Genomic DNA, 20,316 nt, shown 5'->3' on the forward strand with positions numbered 1-20,316 from the left:
AGCCAAAGGACAAAGACTGGGGCCAAGCTTTTGTAGGCCCTGTGTGGAGTTTGTGTTTATCCTGAGGACTATAGGAAACTGGTTTAAAATGACAAGGATCTAAAATTGATAGACTTTTTAATAAGTTTATAAATCAAATTGTAGGAAAACTAGTTGATTAAGGAATATACTTTGAAATTATGAAATGACTTTGTAGTTTTTCTTATTACAAACAAGAATGCTGTTTTTCTTCATATTCTGATTTTACATGATGTTTTCAGTTAAACACTTAATGAAAACCCATTTCACATCATCATCTTTGAAAAGATGTTAAAATTTTTTCATTTCATTTCCCTACTTAAAATCCTTTAGTAGTTTCGTTTTATTAGAATATTTATTACAAGTAAACAATCCAATCTAACATGGTTTACAAATCTGCCTAATCAGTTTCTGGTCCATCTTCAGCTTTTCTCTCACCTTGTTTGTGCTCTGGCCACACTAGCCTGCTTCAGGTCTGCAGAGGTGCTATTCCCTGCTAATTCTGAGCCCTCAGACATGGCGTATCTCTTCTGCTGGAAACTGAATTCCATCCTGGCTCAACTGAGTTTCTTTTAAACTGGGTTTCTCCCCACTATTCCCTTCGCTATTTGCTGTCTTAACCCTGGACTCCTTCAGAGCATGTGTCACAAATTGTAATTGATTACTAAATGTCTTACCAGCCTGAAAGTTCTTTGGCAACTATATATGTATGTGTACTGGTATAGCCCTTTATTTCTCCCACGTATGGAAGAGCTTAAAGCACTTACCGAATGGATGAATAGATGCTAGAGATTTTTTAAAATTAGCTAAGACCTGCTTTTTGCCTCCAGGGAGCTCCACTGGAAGCTTATATAGCTTAATACTGTATCCTTTTAACTTGTTCAACTGAATTGAGTGTCCATAAGACATTCTATTTTATCTCAGAATCAATGATTTTATGACTTTTCCTTGTATAGAGGAAATGCAGCCAAGCATTTGCACTTGCTCATTCATTGGTCCTCAGATGCACAACAGAACTTGTTACACTTTTACTTCCTAGTCTAAGTCAAGTTTGACCTCCGCTCTTGGGGAGGCCAATCTAAGGGCTTCCTTGTAATGATGGACAGTGTGTAGAGGGGCAAGGATTTATGCAAGATAAGCTGATGGCCCATACTTATTGGGAATTCTTCCATCATGGGGAATAATTGCAGTCCCTTGCTAGCGTGGGGCTGTGGATACCCTGAGCCAGCCAGTAGTACAATCCTGGACTTGGTAAATTTTTCAGAAGGTGCTTTGGGCTGCCATAAACTACATAGAACTTGGTTTAGGTCGTCGCCAGCCCCACTGTCCCCAACTATGGGGGAACGGGGAGAGGAGTTCCATCAAGATTCAGAGCGTGGATCCATTTGTAACATTCAGCTCATTAGATCCATGCACAATTGACATGTTAGCCGACTTACTAAATTACTATGATAATGTAGATGTCAGTGAGATCAGAATTTGTATAGACATGTCCAATGATTGGTACCTTTAGGAAAACCTATATGGGAAGCTAAAATCATAATCATTGTGTATGTAATCTAACACAAAGGCAAACATGCAGGGATAGTAAAGTCACTTTCTCAGAGAAAGAGTCAGAGTTACTACATAAAGTATTCTGGTACCTTTTTAAGGTTGGGCCTGTGGAGATTAGGATCTTTGAGAGAGACAGTTAAGATACTACTCTTGGTTCCATCCTCAGAATCAAGCTTGTAAGGTTACAGAATCAAATGAGAGTTTGTTTTTTAAAACTTGAGGGTGAGGAGGAGACATGGGCTTTTTTGAGACGAGGCCCCTGGAACAGGCAGAGTCGAAAATAAAGGGGAGTGATAACTATAGCAAAGTTCTTTCAATGGGAGAGGTGATCCAGAGCCCCAGGTAAGTGAATTAATAATGGATAGAGTCAGAGGTGAGTCTCATAATACAGGGCAGAAGGAAGTAATATACACAGAGACATTTGTTGGTAGATGGACTAAGATGAGGTGGTTCATGCTCGAAAGCCTCTTCTCCATTAACTAGGAAGCAATGCCATCCTCTGAGAAAGATGAAGCATGAGTAGGATTGGGTTTGAGGAGAGGTGTGGGGGGAAAATGCCCTTTGAAGGGATATGGGGAGAGTGTGAGCTAAGAATTGCTAATAAGTGTTGAGCCCTCACCTGAGATATATAATACATTTATGGGACATCAAAATCCGTGGTTTTCTAGTAATAATTGACACTCCGGGAGTGGAAGCAGAAACTAATGAACATACAGTATGCATTCAGTATTGGTACAGTGAATGAATACATAGATGGATTTATCTGGTTGAAGTTCTGAATGTGAGTAGTAAAACAGTGGAAAGGGAGTTGAGGGAAATACTGGTGAGTTGTTGAGTTGATACGTTCTGATGTGTGCTGTGTAAGGAGGAAGTGAAGCCATCAGGTGACCATTGCACTTGAGAACAGCAAGATATCAAAAGGATTAGTTTCCCATTGAGGTTCAAGTGGGAAAAGGGGGGGGTGGGAGTAAAAAGACTGAAAAATATTTTAGCACCTAATTCTAGGCATAATTGGAAGTAACTAAAATGGGTGGGGGTGGAGGTGATTGCAATTGAGGACAATGATTTATGAGTATGTAAATCTGTCCTCTACGTGGAAGACACTGATGGCAGGAGCTAAAAGAAAAAATGGTAGTTGTTTTGCAGGTATTATATCTTGTCCTTTGTACTGTGTCCGTCACAGTAGCTGGCATATGCACAGAGAAGGATAACCAAAACTTGCTAAATATTTTCTCATTCTGAACTTTTAGTCAATACCTGAATTAGGTATTGGAAAACAGTGGGTAGGATATGGCCATTTTACAATGTCATGAAAATTAGTAGTTCTTTCCTACTTGACCTGCAAGAATATTGGGAGGTGGTAAATACCATTGGATCTGCCTGAAAAAAGCAAGAGGCAAGGAGAATGGAATTTAAATTAGGGCAAGGTCTGAGGCTAAAATTTATCCCAGTATAAGCTACAACCGCAGTGGTTGCCTGAATGTTGTATACAATCAAGGGGGTCTCTGGTGCTTCCCTGGAGTGGGCTGGCTTCTGCTTGTCTGTATGATCATCTTCACTTTAAATTGGTAGTTAGGTTTTTCCTAGGCAAGATATCTCTGCTTTTCTACTTAAATTCATTTATTCATCAAACACTGAGTACACATGGTCCAAGATTATGTAAATAATAGTAAAAGGATGAATAGCATGGAACCAACAGGAATTTAAAGAGGGTGGAAATGAAGCAATTTGTTCTTCAGAACAAATTGGTTCGGGAATAGCCTGAGTAATGGACTGATTTAAGAAACTGCTGAGACCAAAAATCAGAAGGCTCTGTAGAAGAAAGTGACAATAAGGATCTAGAGGGGAGGCTGGGTTCAGTAGATTCCTGAAGTAGACTAGGTGTGATTGGGACACCATTGAGATAAGAATGGACTGTGAGGGAGAGGGAAAAGCCAGGTAGAACCAGATCTTCTTTCCCCCCATGTGAGAGCTGCATGGTGATAGTAGTCAGGGTAGGAAATAACAGGAATAGGGGTGTTGGAGAGGAAAATGAGCACTGTTTGAGACTGAGCAGCCCAAAGCTGCACTGTCAGATGTGGTGGGCGATAATGGTGCAAAGGCCTACAGCAGTGACTTTCAACCTTTTCCATCTCATGGCGCACACAAGCCAATTATTAAATTTATGTAGCACACCAAGAAATGTGTTTTTTGCCTATCTGACAAAAAATTGGTATGATTTTGATTCATTCACACCAGACAGCTATTGTGTTGGCTGTTGTCATTTTTTAATTTGAAAATCTAAAGGGAAAAGAGATGAGTGCCCCTGACTAAATAGTCAGGTATTGCATGTTTTAAAAATCCGGCCAGTGTGGCTCGGTTGGAGCATCGTCCTGTAAACCAAAAAGGTCACGGGTTCGATTCCCAGTCAGGTTCATTCCCCAGTCAGGACACATAGAGACAACCTATCAATGCTTCCCTCACATCAGTGTTTCTCTCCTCCCTCCATTCCCCTCTCTCTAAAATCAATGGGTATCTCCTCAGGTGAGGATTAAAAAAAAAACTTTCAATATTCTCTTGTCTTGACTGGTGTGGCTTGGTTGGGCAGCGTCCTGCAAAGCAAAAAGTTGCTAGTTCAGTTTCTGGTCAGGGCACGTGCCTAGGTTGTGGGTTTAGTCCCTGGCCAGGGCATTCCTGAGGAGCAACCAATTGATGTTCCTTCCTCTCTTACTTCGATGTTTCTCTCCCTCTCTTTCTCCTTCCCTTTAAAAAAAAAACCCAAACGCCACACTAAAGTTCTGTGGCACACCAGTGTGCCACATAGCACACTGGTTGAAAATTCCTGGCCAAGAAAAAGGCAAAAAAAAATTGCTGGCCTAAAGGAAAAGGGCTTCATCCTCTGGTTGGTAAGATGACCTTGTGGTAGGTTGATTGCAAAAATTACCACAATCCCTCACTTTTCCCAATATTTACACCTTTTACAATGAACTTTCCAGCTCCTCCTATCAACAGTAAAGTGTCTTTTCTCTCCCCTTGAATCTGCCTGGCCTTATGACTTCGCTAGATGCAATAGAATAAGGAAATGATGGTGTCAATTCTGAGCCTAGGTTTCAAGGACTTTGCACACTTCTGCCCTCTCTCTCTCTCGGACCTCTGTACTGCCATGTAAAGAAGTTCAGGCTAACATGCTGGAACAGGAGTGACCACAGAGAGAGCCCAGTACTTCTAGTAGATCAGCAGACCTACGTGGTGACTGAAGACACATGAGAAAGCTAGTCAAGACCAACGGGGCAGGCAGTATCTCTAATAACGTATAGAGGTATTGTTTTTGGTAAACACACGAGGTTTCTGTTTGCTTGAACTTGGTGCTGACCAGAAGTGCCCAGCCAATACAAAGTACGTGGTAGAGAGAAGTGTCAGGTTTGAGGAGGAAAAGATGTGAAATAGCCATTATAATAATGAGCAAAATTACTAAAAAACTTGTCTGCTAAGGTGTGACATATGAATTGAGGCTGATCGTGTTTTTTAAAAAAATATTTTACATTAATTTTTAGAGAGAGGGGAAGGGAAGGAGAGAGAGAGAAACATCAATGTGATTGTCTCACACTGCGCCATCAGGGATCTGTGCTCTGACTGGGAATCGAACTAGAGACTGGTTTGCAGGGCCGTGTTCAGTCCACTGAGCCACACCAGCCAGGGCTGATGATTGTGTTTTTATGGTGACACTGATCTGCAGTTACTGATTTCCTCTACAAACACTTAATATGTAGGCACAACTGAAAAGCTGGGTTCATCCAGGTTGAGGTCTTGCTAGGTAATGGGTTAGCAAGCTCTTGCTTGCAGGGAAAATGCCACATGTGGCTTGTTTGTATACAGGCCATAAGCTAAAAATTGTTTTAACATTTTAAAGTGTAGAAAAAAAAAACTGTACAACAGAGACTATACATGGCCCATAAAGCCTAAAATATTTATTATCTGGCCCTTTACAGGACAAGGTTACCAATCTCTCAACTAGGTCAACAATGAGAAGAAAGAAGGGCAAGAGTTAGAAGGTGTTGCAAGGGAGTTTATTTATTTATTTTATTTTTATTAAGATTTTATTTATTTTCAGAGAGAGAAGAGAGGGAGAAAGAGGGAAACATCAGCGTGAGAGAGAAACATCAGTTGGCTGCCTTTCGCACACTCCCAACCAGGGACCTGGCCTGCAACCCAGGCATGTGCCCTGACTAGAAATCAAACAGGTGACCTTTTGGTTCACAGGCCAGTGCTCAATCCACTGAGCTACACCAGCCAGGGCAACAAGGGAGTAATTTAAACATAATCCATAAAATCATAGCTGAGTGTGAAGGGAAGTGTAGAGGAGGGTGGTTGATAGTGTAGGGTCCAAAGATCATAGTTCCTAGTCCTGAATTGTCTAGAAATCCTTGGAAGCAGCCTAACCTCCTCCACCTGGAGCAGCATTTCCTGATATAATGACCACATGAAGGTAAGAGAGGGATGCTCCCAAGAATTTAAGATTAACCTCTTGGAGCATCTACTTGTGTTGAACTATGTTCAGGGCACTGCATTTGGTAGAGGAGATAAAATTGGAGGCAAAGTAAGTACACGGGACTAGAGCAGCAATTTTCAGCCAGTGTACCACGGCACATCAGTGTGCTACCAGAATTATTAAAACATGCAGTACCTGACTATTCAGTCAGGGGCATTAACTTACTTTCCTTTAGATTGTCAAATTAAAAAAAAAAAATGACAACAGCCAACACAATAATAGTGGTCCAGTGTGAATTCCTTACATTTTTGTGTGTGTCAGATTAACAAAAATTGTACTTTTTTGGTTCTCAAACTTTCATATGCATCAGAACCTTCTGGAAGTTTCGTTAAAACAGATTGCTGATATACACCCCCCCAGTGTCTGATTCAGAATGGTTGGGATACCAAGAATGTGCCTGTTACACAAGTTTTGGCATGGTTCTGATGTTGCTGGCCTGCAAACCGCAGTTGGAGAACGGCTGTTCTACACTAATCCCTCCCTCTGTATTCTGGGTTTCACTTACCTTCAATAACAATTTTGATTTTTAAGTTATCCTCCTTTTTTCTTTCTCTTGTTTTTTAGTGATTTTGCTACTAAGAGGTTTGTGGACCAGCAACATCAGCATCACCTGGGAGCTTGTTAAGAATGCAGAGTTTCAGATTTACTGGATCAGAATCTGCATTTAACAAGACCTGTGACTTCACCACTTCCACTGCTTTGATCCTAACCATGATCTCTCACTTGAACTAGTGTTGCAGCTTCTTACCTGGTCCCTCCGTTTTCACCCTAGCCCTCTGCAGTTTGTGGTCCTCCAGTCATTCCCTGTGATCTTTTTAAAACATGAGATCATGGTTCCCATGTATTTCAGATCAAAGGCAAAGTCCTTATCTTGGTCTGTCGGTCTTACGTGAACTGCTTTAGCCACCTGTCTGCTCTTTCTCTCTCTGGTCTGTCTCCCCTCGACCCCCACCCGCCAGCCCACTCCACTGTAGCAGCCCTGCTCACTTCCTGTTCTACTACAGGCTGAGTTCACTCATATCTTTAGGCTTTGGAACTTTCTGTTCTTTTGAATAGAATGCTCTTCACCCAAATGCTCTACTTCATTTGGGTCTTCCTTCACAATTCATCTGATATAAACTGCCCCCATTATTCTGTATTCCTTTATCTTGTTTTATTTCTCTTCATTCCACTTATTACTATCTAACATTATTTCTTTGTCTCCCACACTAGAATGTAATGAGCTCTAAACCAGTCTTCTCCATTTTATGCTCACAGTTACTCAGACCAGATACCTGCAATACAACCTTGATTTATATTCTCTGCTGCTGTTTGCTCAATTCTATCTCTCAAATATCTCAAACAATTCATTTCTTACAGTCCTCACTGCCACTGTCCTTATCTATAGCCTCATCATTTCTTTCTTGAGTCATCTACCACCTGATCTGCTCATTGTGCGTAGGAAGCAGAGATATCTTTTAAAAATGCGATCCGATTGTTACCCCTTACTTAAAACTGCAGTATTAGTTTCCTTACAGGGTCGTGTTGACCTGTTCAGCAGCACTGCGTGCCATCCACCCCTGTTCATGAAGTTCCATCTGCTTTTTCCTTTCACTTTTTTCACCACACATTTGTTGTGCTTTCTGGCCCTCTGCATGGAACCCCTTCTCCCTGCTGTTTCGGAATAGTTCATTCTTTCTCATTCTTAAGGATTCAGCTAAATGTGACCTACTCAGATATTCCATTAACGCCATATTAGTTTTTTCCAACCTTCATAATTTTCTGCTTCATAACTAACTTACTTTGTATCACTTCACATTTGGCAGTTACTTGTTTGTGTTTTTACATCTTTGTTGTCTTATTCCTCAACATCAGACTCTAAGCTTATGAGGGATACTCTTTTCCACTTATCTCCGTATACCCAGTGCTTTTTCATAATAGCTGAAATATAACAGATCTCTGTAAGTGTGTTGGGAAAGTATGCCCAGGTGAGGAGAAGGTCTAAGACGGTTCGTTCTTCTCACCGTTCTGACACTCCCCTTCTTCCTGGGCCTTGGTAACGTTTTACCTACAAATATGCCAAATGATTCCATTTCTGGGACTTCAGTTCTTTCAGTTTCATCCTATACTATAATTGCTGATGCATAATAAGTACATTATTTCTTCTGAATAAGTAACAAGGCTTTGCTAGTTCCCACTGTTAGCATAAAGGGAGGCATGCCTTTACCTTCTTAAAGGAATTTTGGATCTGACTTATTTTTCTCAGTTAAAAATCCAAAACTAAGTAGTGGTAGGATATAGCAGTGCTAAAAATGGACAAAACATAAAGAACAAATATTTGAAAGCCCTGGAGAAAAATAAAAAGGCAGCAACCGAAGGAATTAGCTCACTGAAAGATAGGAACTGTGTGCATGGGGATTGCATTTATTTGTCTTCTGAGGGTCCTCCCCATTCCCCATGGAGGTTAGAACACAAGCGGAAAGCCACAGTCATTGAATTAGAAGTTGAACCCTGGGGCTACCAGAGTGATGATATTGAGGGGGAAATTTTAGAAAGAAAGGGAACGGGGAAAGCCCTAACATTTGTATATAGCCTGCACTCAAATCTTAGCTGACTTTGGAATGCAAACATGCAGGGGAGACTCCACCGAGCACAGGTAAGTAAGAGCTGGAAGGCAGAAAGAGGTCAACAGACATCTTAGCTGCCACCACAGGGAAGACAGAATTTGGAGTCTGAGTCCCACCAACTTAGAAGGGCAGAGCAAACATACAGGGCTTTTCAGTAAAAACCCTATAGGACCAAACCTTAGCCGAAAAGTCTGACCGAGGACTGAACGATTCATCTTGGATAAAGGGCACAAACCAACCACAAAGCCCCTATAAATTCAAAATGAGGAGCTGGTAAATTACATGCTTGAACAAAAAGCAACATTCCGCAGAATAAAATAATAGATTCCAAAGATTCTACAGCATATCTCTAATATCCAGTATAAAAAATTACTAGACATGTGAATGTGCCCATAGTCAAGAGAAAGAGCAGTTATGAAAACATATAGTGCCCTGGCTGGTGTAGCTCTGGATTGAGCGTGGGCTGCGGACCAAAGGGTCGCTGGTTCGATTCTCAGTCTGAGCACATGCCTGGGTTGCGGGCCAGGTCCCCCCTGGGGGGCCACGTGAGAGGCAACCACTCATTGATGTTTCCCTTTCTTTCTCCTTCCCTTCCCCTCTCTAAAAATAAAGTCTTTAAAAAATAAAAAAAGGCATGCCAATTAAAAAAATTAAAACATACTGTGAGATGATTCACATGGTAGATTAGTAAAGATACTATTAGAAATATGTACGGAACTTAAAAGATAGTCATAATGAATGGACAGATAGAGGTTCTCAGCAGAGAAGTGGAAAATAGAAAAAAGGAACCAATGGAAAGCTTAGCACTTTAAAAAACTTTTTCAAGTGAAAAAGTCACTGGAAGCTTTAACAATGCATTGGAGAAGCCATGGGGTTGTGGGGCGGAGGGGGATATGGGGGAGAAAAAAATGGGACAACTGTAATAGCATAATCAATAAAATATACTTTAAAATATGTATATTGGAGAAGACAGAAGGGAAATGCCATTAGATAGAAACCAGTATTTATAGATGGGAAGGAGTAGCACCAGAAATGGCAAAATAGGAAAGACTATAATTTTCTTATTTTACTTAAAAGACTGGGGGGGGCTCCGCCCACAGGGCCCCCCACCCGCAGCCACCACAGATGAAAGTAAGTCTACCAAAACATGATCTGCTTGGGGAGGAAAGGTGGCCCATCTCTCAAAGGAGAAGGGCCAAGAGCCTTTTCCTCAATGGGTTTTTATTGGATTCAATTTGCACAGGAATACAGGCAAAGCTCATCAATCATTGTCAGGCAGTAAGGTTAAAACAATAGATAACATACAAAGAACTCTGAGGGCTTATTCTGAGTCAGGGCCAGTTAGCTAAAGGGCTATAAGACTTTGGGAAACAAACTCTTTTCAGGCTTGGACCCTTATCATTTAAATTGAGGGTATTAGCAAAGCAGGTTTCACAGGATTTTGTGCATTCTTTCTTAGGCCTGATCTCCCCAGGGAACCTGCCCTTTCCAACACAGGGCCGCACCCACCTCTGGCATTGTTTAGGGCTTAAGTCAGACAGGGGAATTAAGGCAGCCAAGAGATTAGGAGACTTCTTGCAGACAGAATGAGGACTCAGGCTATGTCAAAGCCAAGGGGCGAGGGCCCATCACCCCCTTTTTCTATAGCCCCCCAAGTCCTTCCCTGTGGGCCTCTTCGTGACCATGCCTGTCTTAGGTCCTCCCTCCCTTGAGGAATCTTACCCATCATTGGCTAACTGGTCAGGCTGAGGGCCAAGCAGGGTAAAGTAAAGTGGGCAGGGGTGGCGCCCCTGTCAGGGAGATAAGCTTTGTCTCCTTAGTGGTTTATGATCCCAAGGTCTCTGACTCAGCCTTAGCCATGGGGGTTTACAGCTTCTGAAACCAGGCAGGGCGGTTCCCAACAAAACACAACTGACTTTTTGCAGTAAAGCTTACAACATTGTATTATGTGGTTTGTGACACAGAAAATAAAAATTATAGGGTAGATGGAATTATGTGGTTGCAAGGATCTTATATTTTACCTGATGTATGATATTCTAAGTATGCTGATACAAGTTAAAGATAAGGGAGAGGCATACAGACAGCTGCTAAATACATAGTTATGGCCTACATGGTAATGTTTTGGTCAACATACATGGACTGCACATATGACAGTAGTCCCATAAAATTGTAATGGAGCTTGAAAATTCACATCCGCCAGGGACGTCATAGCTGCTGTAACGTTGTAGTGCAGTGCACTGTCGCATGTTTGCGGTGACGCTCGTATGAGCAAACCTGCACTGCCAGTCGTAAAAGTATAACGTACTAGCATGTTCAGGACACGGTACTTGATAATGAGAATAAATGGCTGTTACTGGCTTATGTATTTATTTATTTTAGGGTGTACTCTCTATACTTATAAAAATAGTTCCCCAGCATGGATGGAGCTGGAGAGCATTATGCTAAGTGAAATAAGCCAGGAGGTGAGGGACAAATACCATATGATCTCACCTTTAACTGGAACCTAATCAACAAAGGAAAAAAGCAAACAAAATGTAACCAGAGACATTGAAGTTAAGAACAATCTAACCATAGCCAGAGGGGATGGGGGAGGGGACAGTGGGGAGAAGGGTTTTCAGGAACTACTATAAAGGACACATGGTCAAAACCAAGGGGGAGGGTGGAAGCAAGGGAGGGAGGTGGGTTTGGATGGGGGAGTGAGGAGGGGGGAATGCAGACAACTGTAATTGAACAATAAAATAATTAAAAAAGCATAGTTTCCTGCAAAACAATATATGCCATGTAATACGAGCAGCAGCCTCATACAGCTTATGTTAACTGTGTCTGTTGCATTATTTTCTTTTGGGCTTGATTTACTCTCCTGTTGTTTTGTACAGTAACATGCTATACAGGCTTGTAGCCTAGGACCAGTAGGCTATGTCCTGTAGCCTGGGTGTGTAGTGGTCTATGCCACTGAGGATTGTGTAAGTGCACTCTGCGATGTTCATGCAATGATGAAATCGCCTAACGAGGCATTTCTTAGAACTTTATCTCCATTGTTAAGCAGCATATGACTGTGCCGAGAATTATAGTAAGAAGAGGTAAAAGTAGCCCTGGCTAGTGTGGGTCAGTGGGTTGAGTGCCAGCCTGCAGACCAAAAAGTTGCAAGTTTGGCTCCCCACTGAGGTACATGCCCGGGTTGTAGGCCATCCCCAGTTAGGGGAGTGCGAGAAGCAACCAATAGATGTTTCTCTCTCACATGGATGCTTCTTTCCCTCTCTTTCTCCCTCCCTCCCCTCTCTCTAAAAATAAATAAAATCTTTAAAAAAAAAAGGAGAAAGATAAAAGTGCATTTGGTTAACCCAAACTGAAGGAATAGAGGAGCAGAGGGACAGAACTGGATGCAACCAACAGCAGAAGTGCAGTTTTAAGCCCATGTCAGTAGTTAAATGTGAATGGATTTATTGCTTGAATTAAAAAGCAGAGATCATCAGACTGGATTAAAAAAAAAGAAAGACCCAACTATAAGCTTTATACTAGAGTTGTGCTTTTAATATTAACAGAGAAGTTGAAAGCAGTAAGATGGAAGAAGATACACCACGTGAAAAGTAAGCATAAGAATGCTGTTATAGGGCCCAGGCTCGTGTGGCTCAGTGGATGGAGCACTGGCCTGCAAACCTAGGGCTTCATTGGTTCTATTCCCAGCTAGGGCACATGCCTGGGTTGTGGGCCTGGTCCCTGGATGGGGGCGTGTGAGAGGCAACCAATCTGTGTTTCTCTTGCACATTGATGTCTCTCTCCCTCTTTCTCCATTCCTTCCTCTCTCTCTAAAAGTAAATAAGTAAAATCTTTTTAAAAAAGTTGTTATAGGTATAGTAATGTCACATAAAGCAGACTTTGATATAACAAGTATTAATACAGACAAAAAGAGCCATTTTATAATGATAAAAGTTATACTTTATCAGGAAAACATAACAACCCTAAATGTGTATGCATCTAATAACAGAGCTACAATATTATGATGCAGAAATTATGATACAATATTATGATGCAGTATTATGATGATAGAACAAAAGGGACAAATGGGCAAATAAATATTCATAATTGGAGATTTTAACACACCCTCTTAGTACTTGACCGAACAAGTAGAGAGACAATTAGTAAGGATATAGGAGACTTGAACCACACTATAACTCAGCCTGGCTAATTGACATTTATAGAACATTACCCAAGAACTGCAACATATACGTTCTTCTTAAGTGTATCGGAACATACATCAATATAGTTCATTCGTATGCTGGACATAAACATGTTTCAATACATTTCAAAAGATCAAAATCTTATAACATACTGAGAGTGTCAACAGATTAAAATCAGAAGTCAATAACCATGAAATGTTTAGAAAATTCCCAATATTTGAAAAATAAGCAGCACACTTCTAAATAACTCATAGGTTAAAGAAGAAATCACAGGGGTGTTAGAAACTATGTCACATGGAATGACGTTGAAAACAGTATATCAAGATTGGTGGGATGTTAGAACTCAGAAAAGAAATTTATAGCTGCAAATGCTTATATTGGAAAAGAAAAGTGTATGAAGTTGATGAGCTAAACTTATACCTTAACCAACTAGTAAAAAAATAAAAATAAATAAAAGCAAATTAAATCCAAAGGAAGTAGGAGAAAAGAATAATGATCAGAATGGAAATCAATGAAATAGAAAATAGAATAACAATTTAAAATATATCAAGGCCAAAGTTGGTTTTTTGAAAAAGTAAATAGAATTGTTAAATTCCTGGCAAGACTAATTTTTAAAAAAGGTAAAGGATAATAAGGAATATCAAGAACAACTTTGTGCCATAAATTTAATAATTTAGAGAAAATGGTCAAATTCCTTAAAAAACCCAACTTACCAAAACTGACTTGAGATAAAATTAAAAAATCATAATAGCCTTACATCTAGTAAAGAAATTGAATCATTATAATCTTCAAATGAAAACTCCAGGCTCAATGGTTTCATTGGTGAATTCTGTTAAACATTTAAGGAAGTATTGATTCCAATCTTACACAAACCCTTGTTTTATGAGGCCAGCATAACCCTTACATTATAAGAAAAGAAACTTACAGACCAGTATCTTTTATGAACATAGATATATAAATATCAACAAATTGAATGCAGAAATATATAAAAAATGATGTTATAATATGACCAGATAGGCTTTATGCCAGGAATTCTAGGTTGGTCTAATATTAAAAAATCAGTTAGTGAGCCTGGCTGGTATGCTCTCCTGTGAACCAAAGGGTCTCCTGTTTGATTCCCAGTCAGGGCACATGTCTGGGTTGTGGGCCAGGTCCCCAGCTGGGGGTGCTCGAGAAACAGCCACACATTGATGTTTCTCTCCCTCTCTTTCTCCCTCTAAAAAATTTTAAAAAAAAATCAGTAAAATTCATTTTGTCAACAATACACGATCACCTCAATTGATGAAGAAAAAATATTTGAAAAATTCAACACCCATTCACAATAACTGAGCAAGCCAGGAATAAAAGAGAATGCCAGTCTGATAAAGAACATCTAAAAAAACCTACAGGCAACATTGTAATTAAAGCGAAACACAGATGTTTCTCTGTTGAGATTAGTAATAAGGTAAAGGTGTCAACTCTCACTTTTTATAGGAGGTCATAGGTGATGCAATAAGGAAACAAAATACAAGGCATAAAGATTGGAAAGAAGTAAAAAAATGTATTCACAAGTGACATGATTTTTTACCTAGCAAAATTTAAGGAATCTACTGAACAATTACTAGACCCAATAAGTGAATTTAGCAATGTTGTATAAAACAAGATGAAAAAAACAAAAACACTTGTATTTCTATATACTAGCAACAATTTGAAAATGAAACTTCAGAAACAATTCCTTTTAGAGTAGCACCAAAGAACATAAAATAGTTAAGATAAAATTAACAGATGTATAAGACCTATACTTTCAAAACTAAATTTGTTGCTGAGAGAAATGAAACAAATATAAATTCATGGATTAGAATTCAAAATTGTTAAGATGTCAGTTCTCCCCAAGTTCATCTACAGTGCAACCCTGATCAAAGTCCCAATTGCCTTTGTGTGTGTTGGGTAGGAGAAGGACAGGGTGGGGGATGGGGAGGGATCGACATATTGGTTCTTACGTCATAGCGAAATGCAAAGACTCTGGAATAGCCAGGATAATTTTTACAAAGAAGAATAAAGCAGCATCAGCAAATAGATAAATAGAACTGGTTAGAATTGAAAAATACATCTGCACACATAACAGTCACTTGATTTTTTAACAAAGGTGCCAAGGCTATTCAATGAGAGAAGGAAAATTTTCCAACAAAAGAAACACTTCATGCTGGAACAATGAGAAGTATGGGGGGGTGGAAATGAAACATTGACTCCGACCTCACACCACAACAAAATTAATTTGAGATTATCATAGACCTAAATGTGAAAGCTAAAACCACGAAGATTCTAAGACTCTAAAAGAAAACAAAGAATAACTCAATGACCTAGGAGTGGGCCAAGATTTATCTGAGGACACAAGAAACACTAAACAAAAGAAACAACTGATAAATTAGGTTTCACTAAAATAAACTTTTGCTCTAAACACCTTTAAGAAAATGTAACAGTAAGTCATAGACTAGGAGAGGACATTTGGGATATATGTATTTGACAATGGGCTTGTATCCAGAATAAATATATAACTTGTAAATCCTTAATACAAACAAAAACCACTCAAGCAGGCAAAAGATTGGAGCAAATTCTTCACACACACACACACACACACACACACACACACACAGATATGTAAGTGGCCAGTAAGTACATGCAAATGTGCTCAACATCATTGTTGAGAAACTAAAAACCACAACACACCGTCTCACACCAACCAAGATAGCAAACAAACACAAAGCCTGACCAGTGGATGTATTTACTGGGCGTGGATCTCCTGGAGCTCTCACAGTACCCGCGGGAGTGCAAAATGGTAAGGCCGGTGTGGAAGACAGGTGGCGGATTTTACAGGCGTACAGTTAAACATACTCTCACCCTAGGTCCCACGCAACCCAGAGGGAGTTGTTCCACGCACACGCTTTTCAAAACTCATAACTGTACCCTTCGGCACCAAAAGAAAAAAGCAAACTATAACCAGAGACTGAAATTAAGAACAATCTAACAATAACCCGACGGGAGCGGGGAGAGGGTAATGATGGGGGGAAGGGTGTTCAGGAACTAATGTAAAGGACACAAGGACAAAACCAAGGAGGGGAGGTGGAAGCAGGGGAGGGAGGTGGGTTTGGATGGGGTGCGGGGGAGTAGAGGGAGGGAAATGCAGACAACTGTAATTGAACAATAAAATAATTTTTTAAAAAATCAATAAAATTACTTCTGAGGAAAAAGAAACTACACTTCATATCTGTGCACTTTATTGAATCTACGCTTCCTAGGGTGTCCAACCTGCGGCCCAACACAAAATCGTAAATTTACTTAAAACATTATGAGATTTTTTTGTGTGATTACGTGTTGCAGTGTATTTAATGCGTGGCCCAAGACAACTCTTCCAGGGTGGCACAGAGACGCCAAAAGGTTGGACACCCCTGCTACGCTCCACAAGCGAAACAAAAAATAATAAGGTAAAACGAAAATCAAAAAAGCAGTTTCCAGGAATCCGCTCCTGGGAATCCCCGGGAGCCCGCAGGTGGGAAAAGCAGGGAGCGGGACAGGAACCGAAACCGCGCGGGAAGGCTGGGCCGCGCGGCTGTGCCCTGCGGCAGCCCTGCCTCCCCCGGGCCAGTTGCAGTTTCGATTTTCCATTTGCGATTAAGATTTCCGCGTGGGCCCTGCCCCCCTGCGGCGCGCTGCGGGCTTTAAGAGGAGTGCAGCTCAGGCGACGCGGGGCTTCGCAGGGAGCCCAGCCGGCGCAATGACGGCCGAGGAGCGGCAGAATCTGCTCGCCTACGGGGACTATGTCACGAAGATTCTGGACCCTACTTACATCCTGAGCTACATGGCGCCCTGGTTTAAGGAGGGTGAGTGGTCTTCAGGGGCGTCCACCCCTTGGGGCAGGAAGACAGTTTGGGGTGTGTTTTCCGTTTGCTTCCCCTGCCCGCCTTCTTATAACCGATACAGGACCCTGCTGGGAACGCGGGGTTTGTGGCAACATCCCCACGACATTTGGACTAGAAATTGTCAGAGTTTGAGTGTGACCTTGGGGGCCCGGGTGGGGAAACTGAGTCCCAGCGAGGTGGAATGACGTTCTTAGGGGTGCACATCTCTTAGGTTAAAAGCTGAAGAAACAAGTCGCTGTCCATTACTTCTCCTGGGTGCTGACATCAGAGATTCAGAAATAAGACGCAAGCCCTGCTTTACAATACTTTACAACTCAGGTTTTGGGGGTGGGACAGTAGCACACAAATGATTGCAAAATACTGGCAGAGCTACAAGGAAGCTGATGTTTCACCTGCCCACTTCCTCCCTCACTTCCAAAAAGCTGGCAACTTGAGAGGAGCAAGACTTGGACTGAATGGCTTTAGGCTTTGGTTCAGGTGTTTCTATCCAGTTTTTGAGACACACAATGGTGGATAATGGGCATTTTGTACATTTGTATTCAAGGGTTTTGTGCTGGAGGTGAGCGCAGGCTTTGGGGAAAGAGAAGGGAGGTGTGCCTGGAGGGAACTGAGAGAGTGGATCTGTCCGTTCCTATTCAGACTCCAAGTGCCTAAATATCTTTTCTGATGTGAGGCAGTTTTTGGAAATCGCATTAAAACAGACGGGGTAACTTTTCTGCTAATTTTCTGCCAAACCAAACCGCAGGCTGTGGAGTAAGGAGTGAGTCAATACCACCAACAGTGGACCTCCACTCTCTAGCTGTGCTCAGAATGAAGTAACAAAGTAACATCCTAATGACCACAGGGTAGCTTCTGCCCCTGAAGACTGTGAGCCCCGGCGAGGCATTCTTTTAGATTTCTCTAGAATGAGTGAAACACTAACAACTGGTGTGAATTCCATTCTTTCATACACTCATATATTGACTCAATAAACAAGCAACTCATGTGTGTCAGGCATTATGCTAACATTGGAGATAATTTACCCCAGTTACTGCCCATATTATTTAATAGGAAGCATCACATTAGAACTGAGGAATTAGTGGTGAACACGCTAGAAATGGTTCCTGCCCTAATAGAGATTAGAGTGTATATGTGGAGGCAAGTGACTAAACAAACAGTAGATAATAAAGTGTGGTAATGAAACCGGAAAAGTCGGCATTCGTGCTGCCTGTCACCTGCCAGACCCAATAAGCAGAGACGGGGACTGAATCTTCATGGCGCTTTATTCAAATGGCCAGCGATCTGAGAAGACGGTGGGTTTGTATCTTAACAGACCACCTACAATTCCATTTTAAGACAACCCTTCTTATAAGGAGAAGAAAAGTGTAGGTGACAGGGCTGGAATTCAAGGGGAAAAAGTGTAGGGTTAGGGTTCAGGAAAGAGGTTAATCCGACAAAAGCTGCAGCCCAGCCATTGCCCCAACATCTTTTCATCTGCTGACCCGTGATTTTCTTTATCTGTGCCCTGTGTCATTTTCTTTATTTGTGACCTGGGTGGCAGACTGTCTCTGCCTGGAACTCAACGGCTGCAGTACCACCTTGATTGCTTGTAGTCTCTTCTGGAGCACAAAGGTCAATGGCTTGTGCTCTCCTGGAGTCAGGGTGGGCCGTACCTGCAGTTCCTAAAATAATAGCTTTTCACACGCATTAACTACTTGGGCTTATTAACTGTTACCTTAAACTAAAATTTTCCGACTCTTGACTCCCCTACCAGTGAGTGCTTTAATGGAAAACCATAGTGTGCTGTGGGAGCACAGAAGTGGGATAATTTTTAATGTGTATGTTAGTTTTGTAGTTAAAATACAACCACGATAAAAGTAACTGAAATGTAAGTTTAAAAAAAAGCAAGCTAAAGAACACTATGTATAATATTATTTTCTTCTTTTTAAAAAAAGGATTGTATTTATTTATGAGGGGAAGGGAAGGAGAAAGAGAGGGAAAGAAAAACATCAATCCTCACCTGCCTCTCGCATGCACCCAACAGGGGACCTGGCCCTTAAGCCAGGCATATGCCCTGACTGGGAATTGAACTGGGGACCTTTCGGTTTGCAAAATGACGCCCAATCCACTGAGCCACGCCAGTCAGGGCAATGTTATCTTCTTTTTGAATGTTAAAGGTACTATAGAGGTTTTATTTCAAAGCCCTCACCAGAGGCAGCTTTTGTCATTTAGTTGGTTTCTACCTTTCTTGTTCATTTCTTTATACTTTATCACATACACGTGAATCCATACACTTTTTTCTCCCCACTATTTTTCTGTTTTCTGTTAGAGTGATAAAGTTTTCTATGTCCAATTTTTTTTCTTGGCTACTTTGGAAGCTCTGGATTCTATTGGTTAACTTTAATCGTGACAAGTACATTCTATCAGTCAGGATTCAGTCAGAGAGTAGAAACACTAATGAGTGTTATGGCTGCATGTACACTTTTTGACTTTTTTTTGTTGTTGTTGCCCTCACTAGAAGGCAGTGGGAGCTTATTCATATCCTAGGCATGCATTCCCACGTGCACACACACAAATACACCCACATGTTTGAATTACTTTAGCAGTATCCGGTGTCTCCTGCACTATAATTCTCCTCTCCCTGGGTTGGATATTGGGAAAGGAGCATTGAAGACACGTTGCTTCTGGAGGGCTTGCACGGTCACCGGGGCTCTGCAGGGCTTTACTGAGGTTATGCAGGGTGCTTCAAGGTAGACCGGGCTGTGGGCTACAGATTTTTTGCAGTATCCCTTTGGAGTTAAACGCTAACCCTATATGCTGGAGGGGTGCTGGGGAAATAGTATTCTGAATATGTACCCATTCCTTCAGGAACATTTTCTGGAGACATTCATGAGCCAGGCACTTTGCTGGTGATTAGAACACAAAGATGAGGACAAAGATGGTTACAGCATGTCCATGGTCATAGTCTAAGGGAGGAGACAGCCCCTCAAACAGTCCATACGGTGCAGTGTCAGCACTCTCGTCAGAGGCACATGGAGAAACTGAGAAAGCACACGAAAGAGAGCAAGAAATGAGGAAGCTGAAGGTGGCCCACGTGCTGTATACAGGGATGAACCCTGAAAACAGTACGCTCAGTGAAAGACCCCAGTCGCTAAGCCTACAGATTGTATGATACCATTCAAATGGAATGTCCAAAATAAGCAAATCCTTAGAGACCTAAGTAGGTTATTGGTTGCCTGAGGCTAAGGGGAGGGTCAATGGGAAGTGATGCTGGTGAGTACAAGATTTCTGGTACAGTACTGAAAATGTACTAAAATTAGATAGTCTCACAACTCTCAAAAGCCACTGAACTTAACACTTTAAGAGGGTTACTTTTATCTTTGCTAAGATGGAGAAGGAGAGCACTCCTTCCTTTCATTCAACATAACTTTGTGGAGTGTCTGTTACCTGCTCTGTTCGCTTCGAATCTCAGAGAATACAGTGGTTAACCATCAAGACACCTGGCTTGCTCCTTTGGGATTTACATGCCACTGACAATGGGAAAAAAAGTGGAAAAT

The 20,316-nt window shown here is 41.3% G+C and overlaps 1 protein-coding gene across 1 annotated transcript in view; it reads left to right on the forward strand.

The window, feature by feature from the left end:
• Positions 1 to 16,547: 16,547 nt before the first annotated feature.
• Positions 16,548 to 20,316, forward strand: part of RIGI (RNA sensor RIG-I) — a 42,964-nt gene continuing 39,195 nt past the window's right edge. The window contains exon 1 of the mRNA XM_024560084.3: positions 16,548 to 16,741. Within this exon, the coding sequence (XP_024415852.2) occupies positions 16,636 to 16,741 (106 nt within the window). The 5' untranslated portion in view covers positions 16,548 to 16,635. The remainder of the gene's footprint in view (positions 16,742 to 20,316) is intronic.

The sequence above is a fragment of the Desmodus rotundus genome, chromosome 1, assembly GCF_022682495.2.
Source record: "Desmodus rotundus isolate HL8 chromosome 1, HLdesRot8A.1, whole genome shotgun sequence".
Lineage (NCBI taxonomy): Eukaryota > Metazoa > Chordata > Mammalia > Chiroptera > Phyllostomidae > Desmodus > Desmodus rotundus.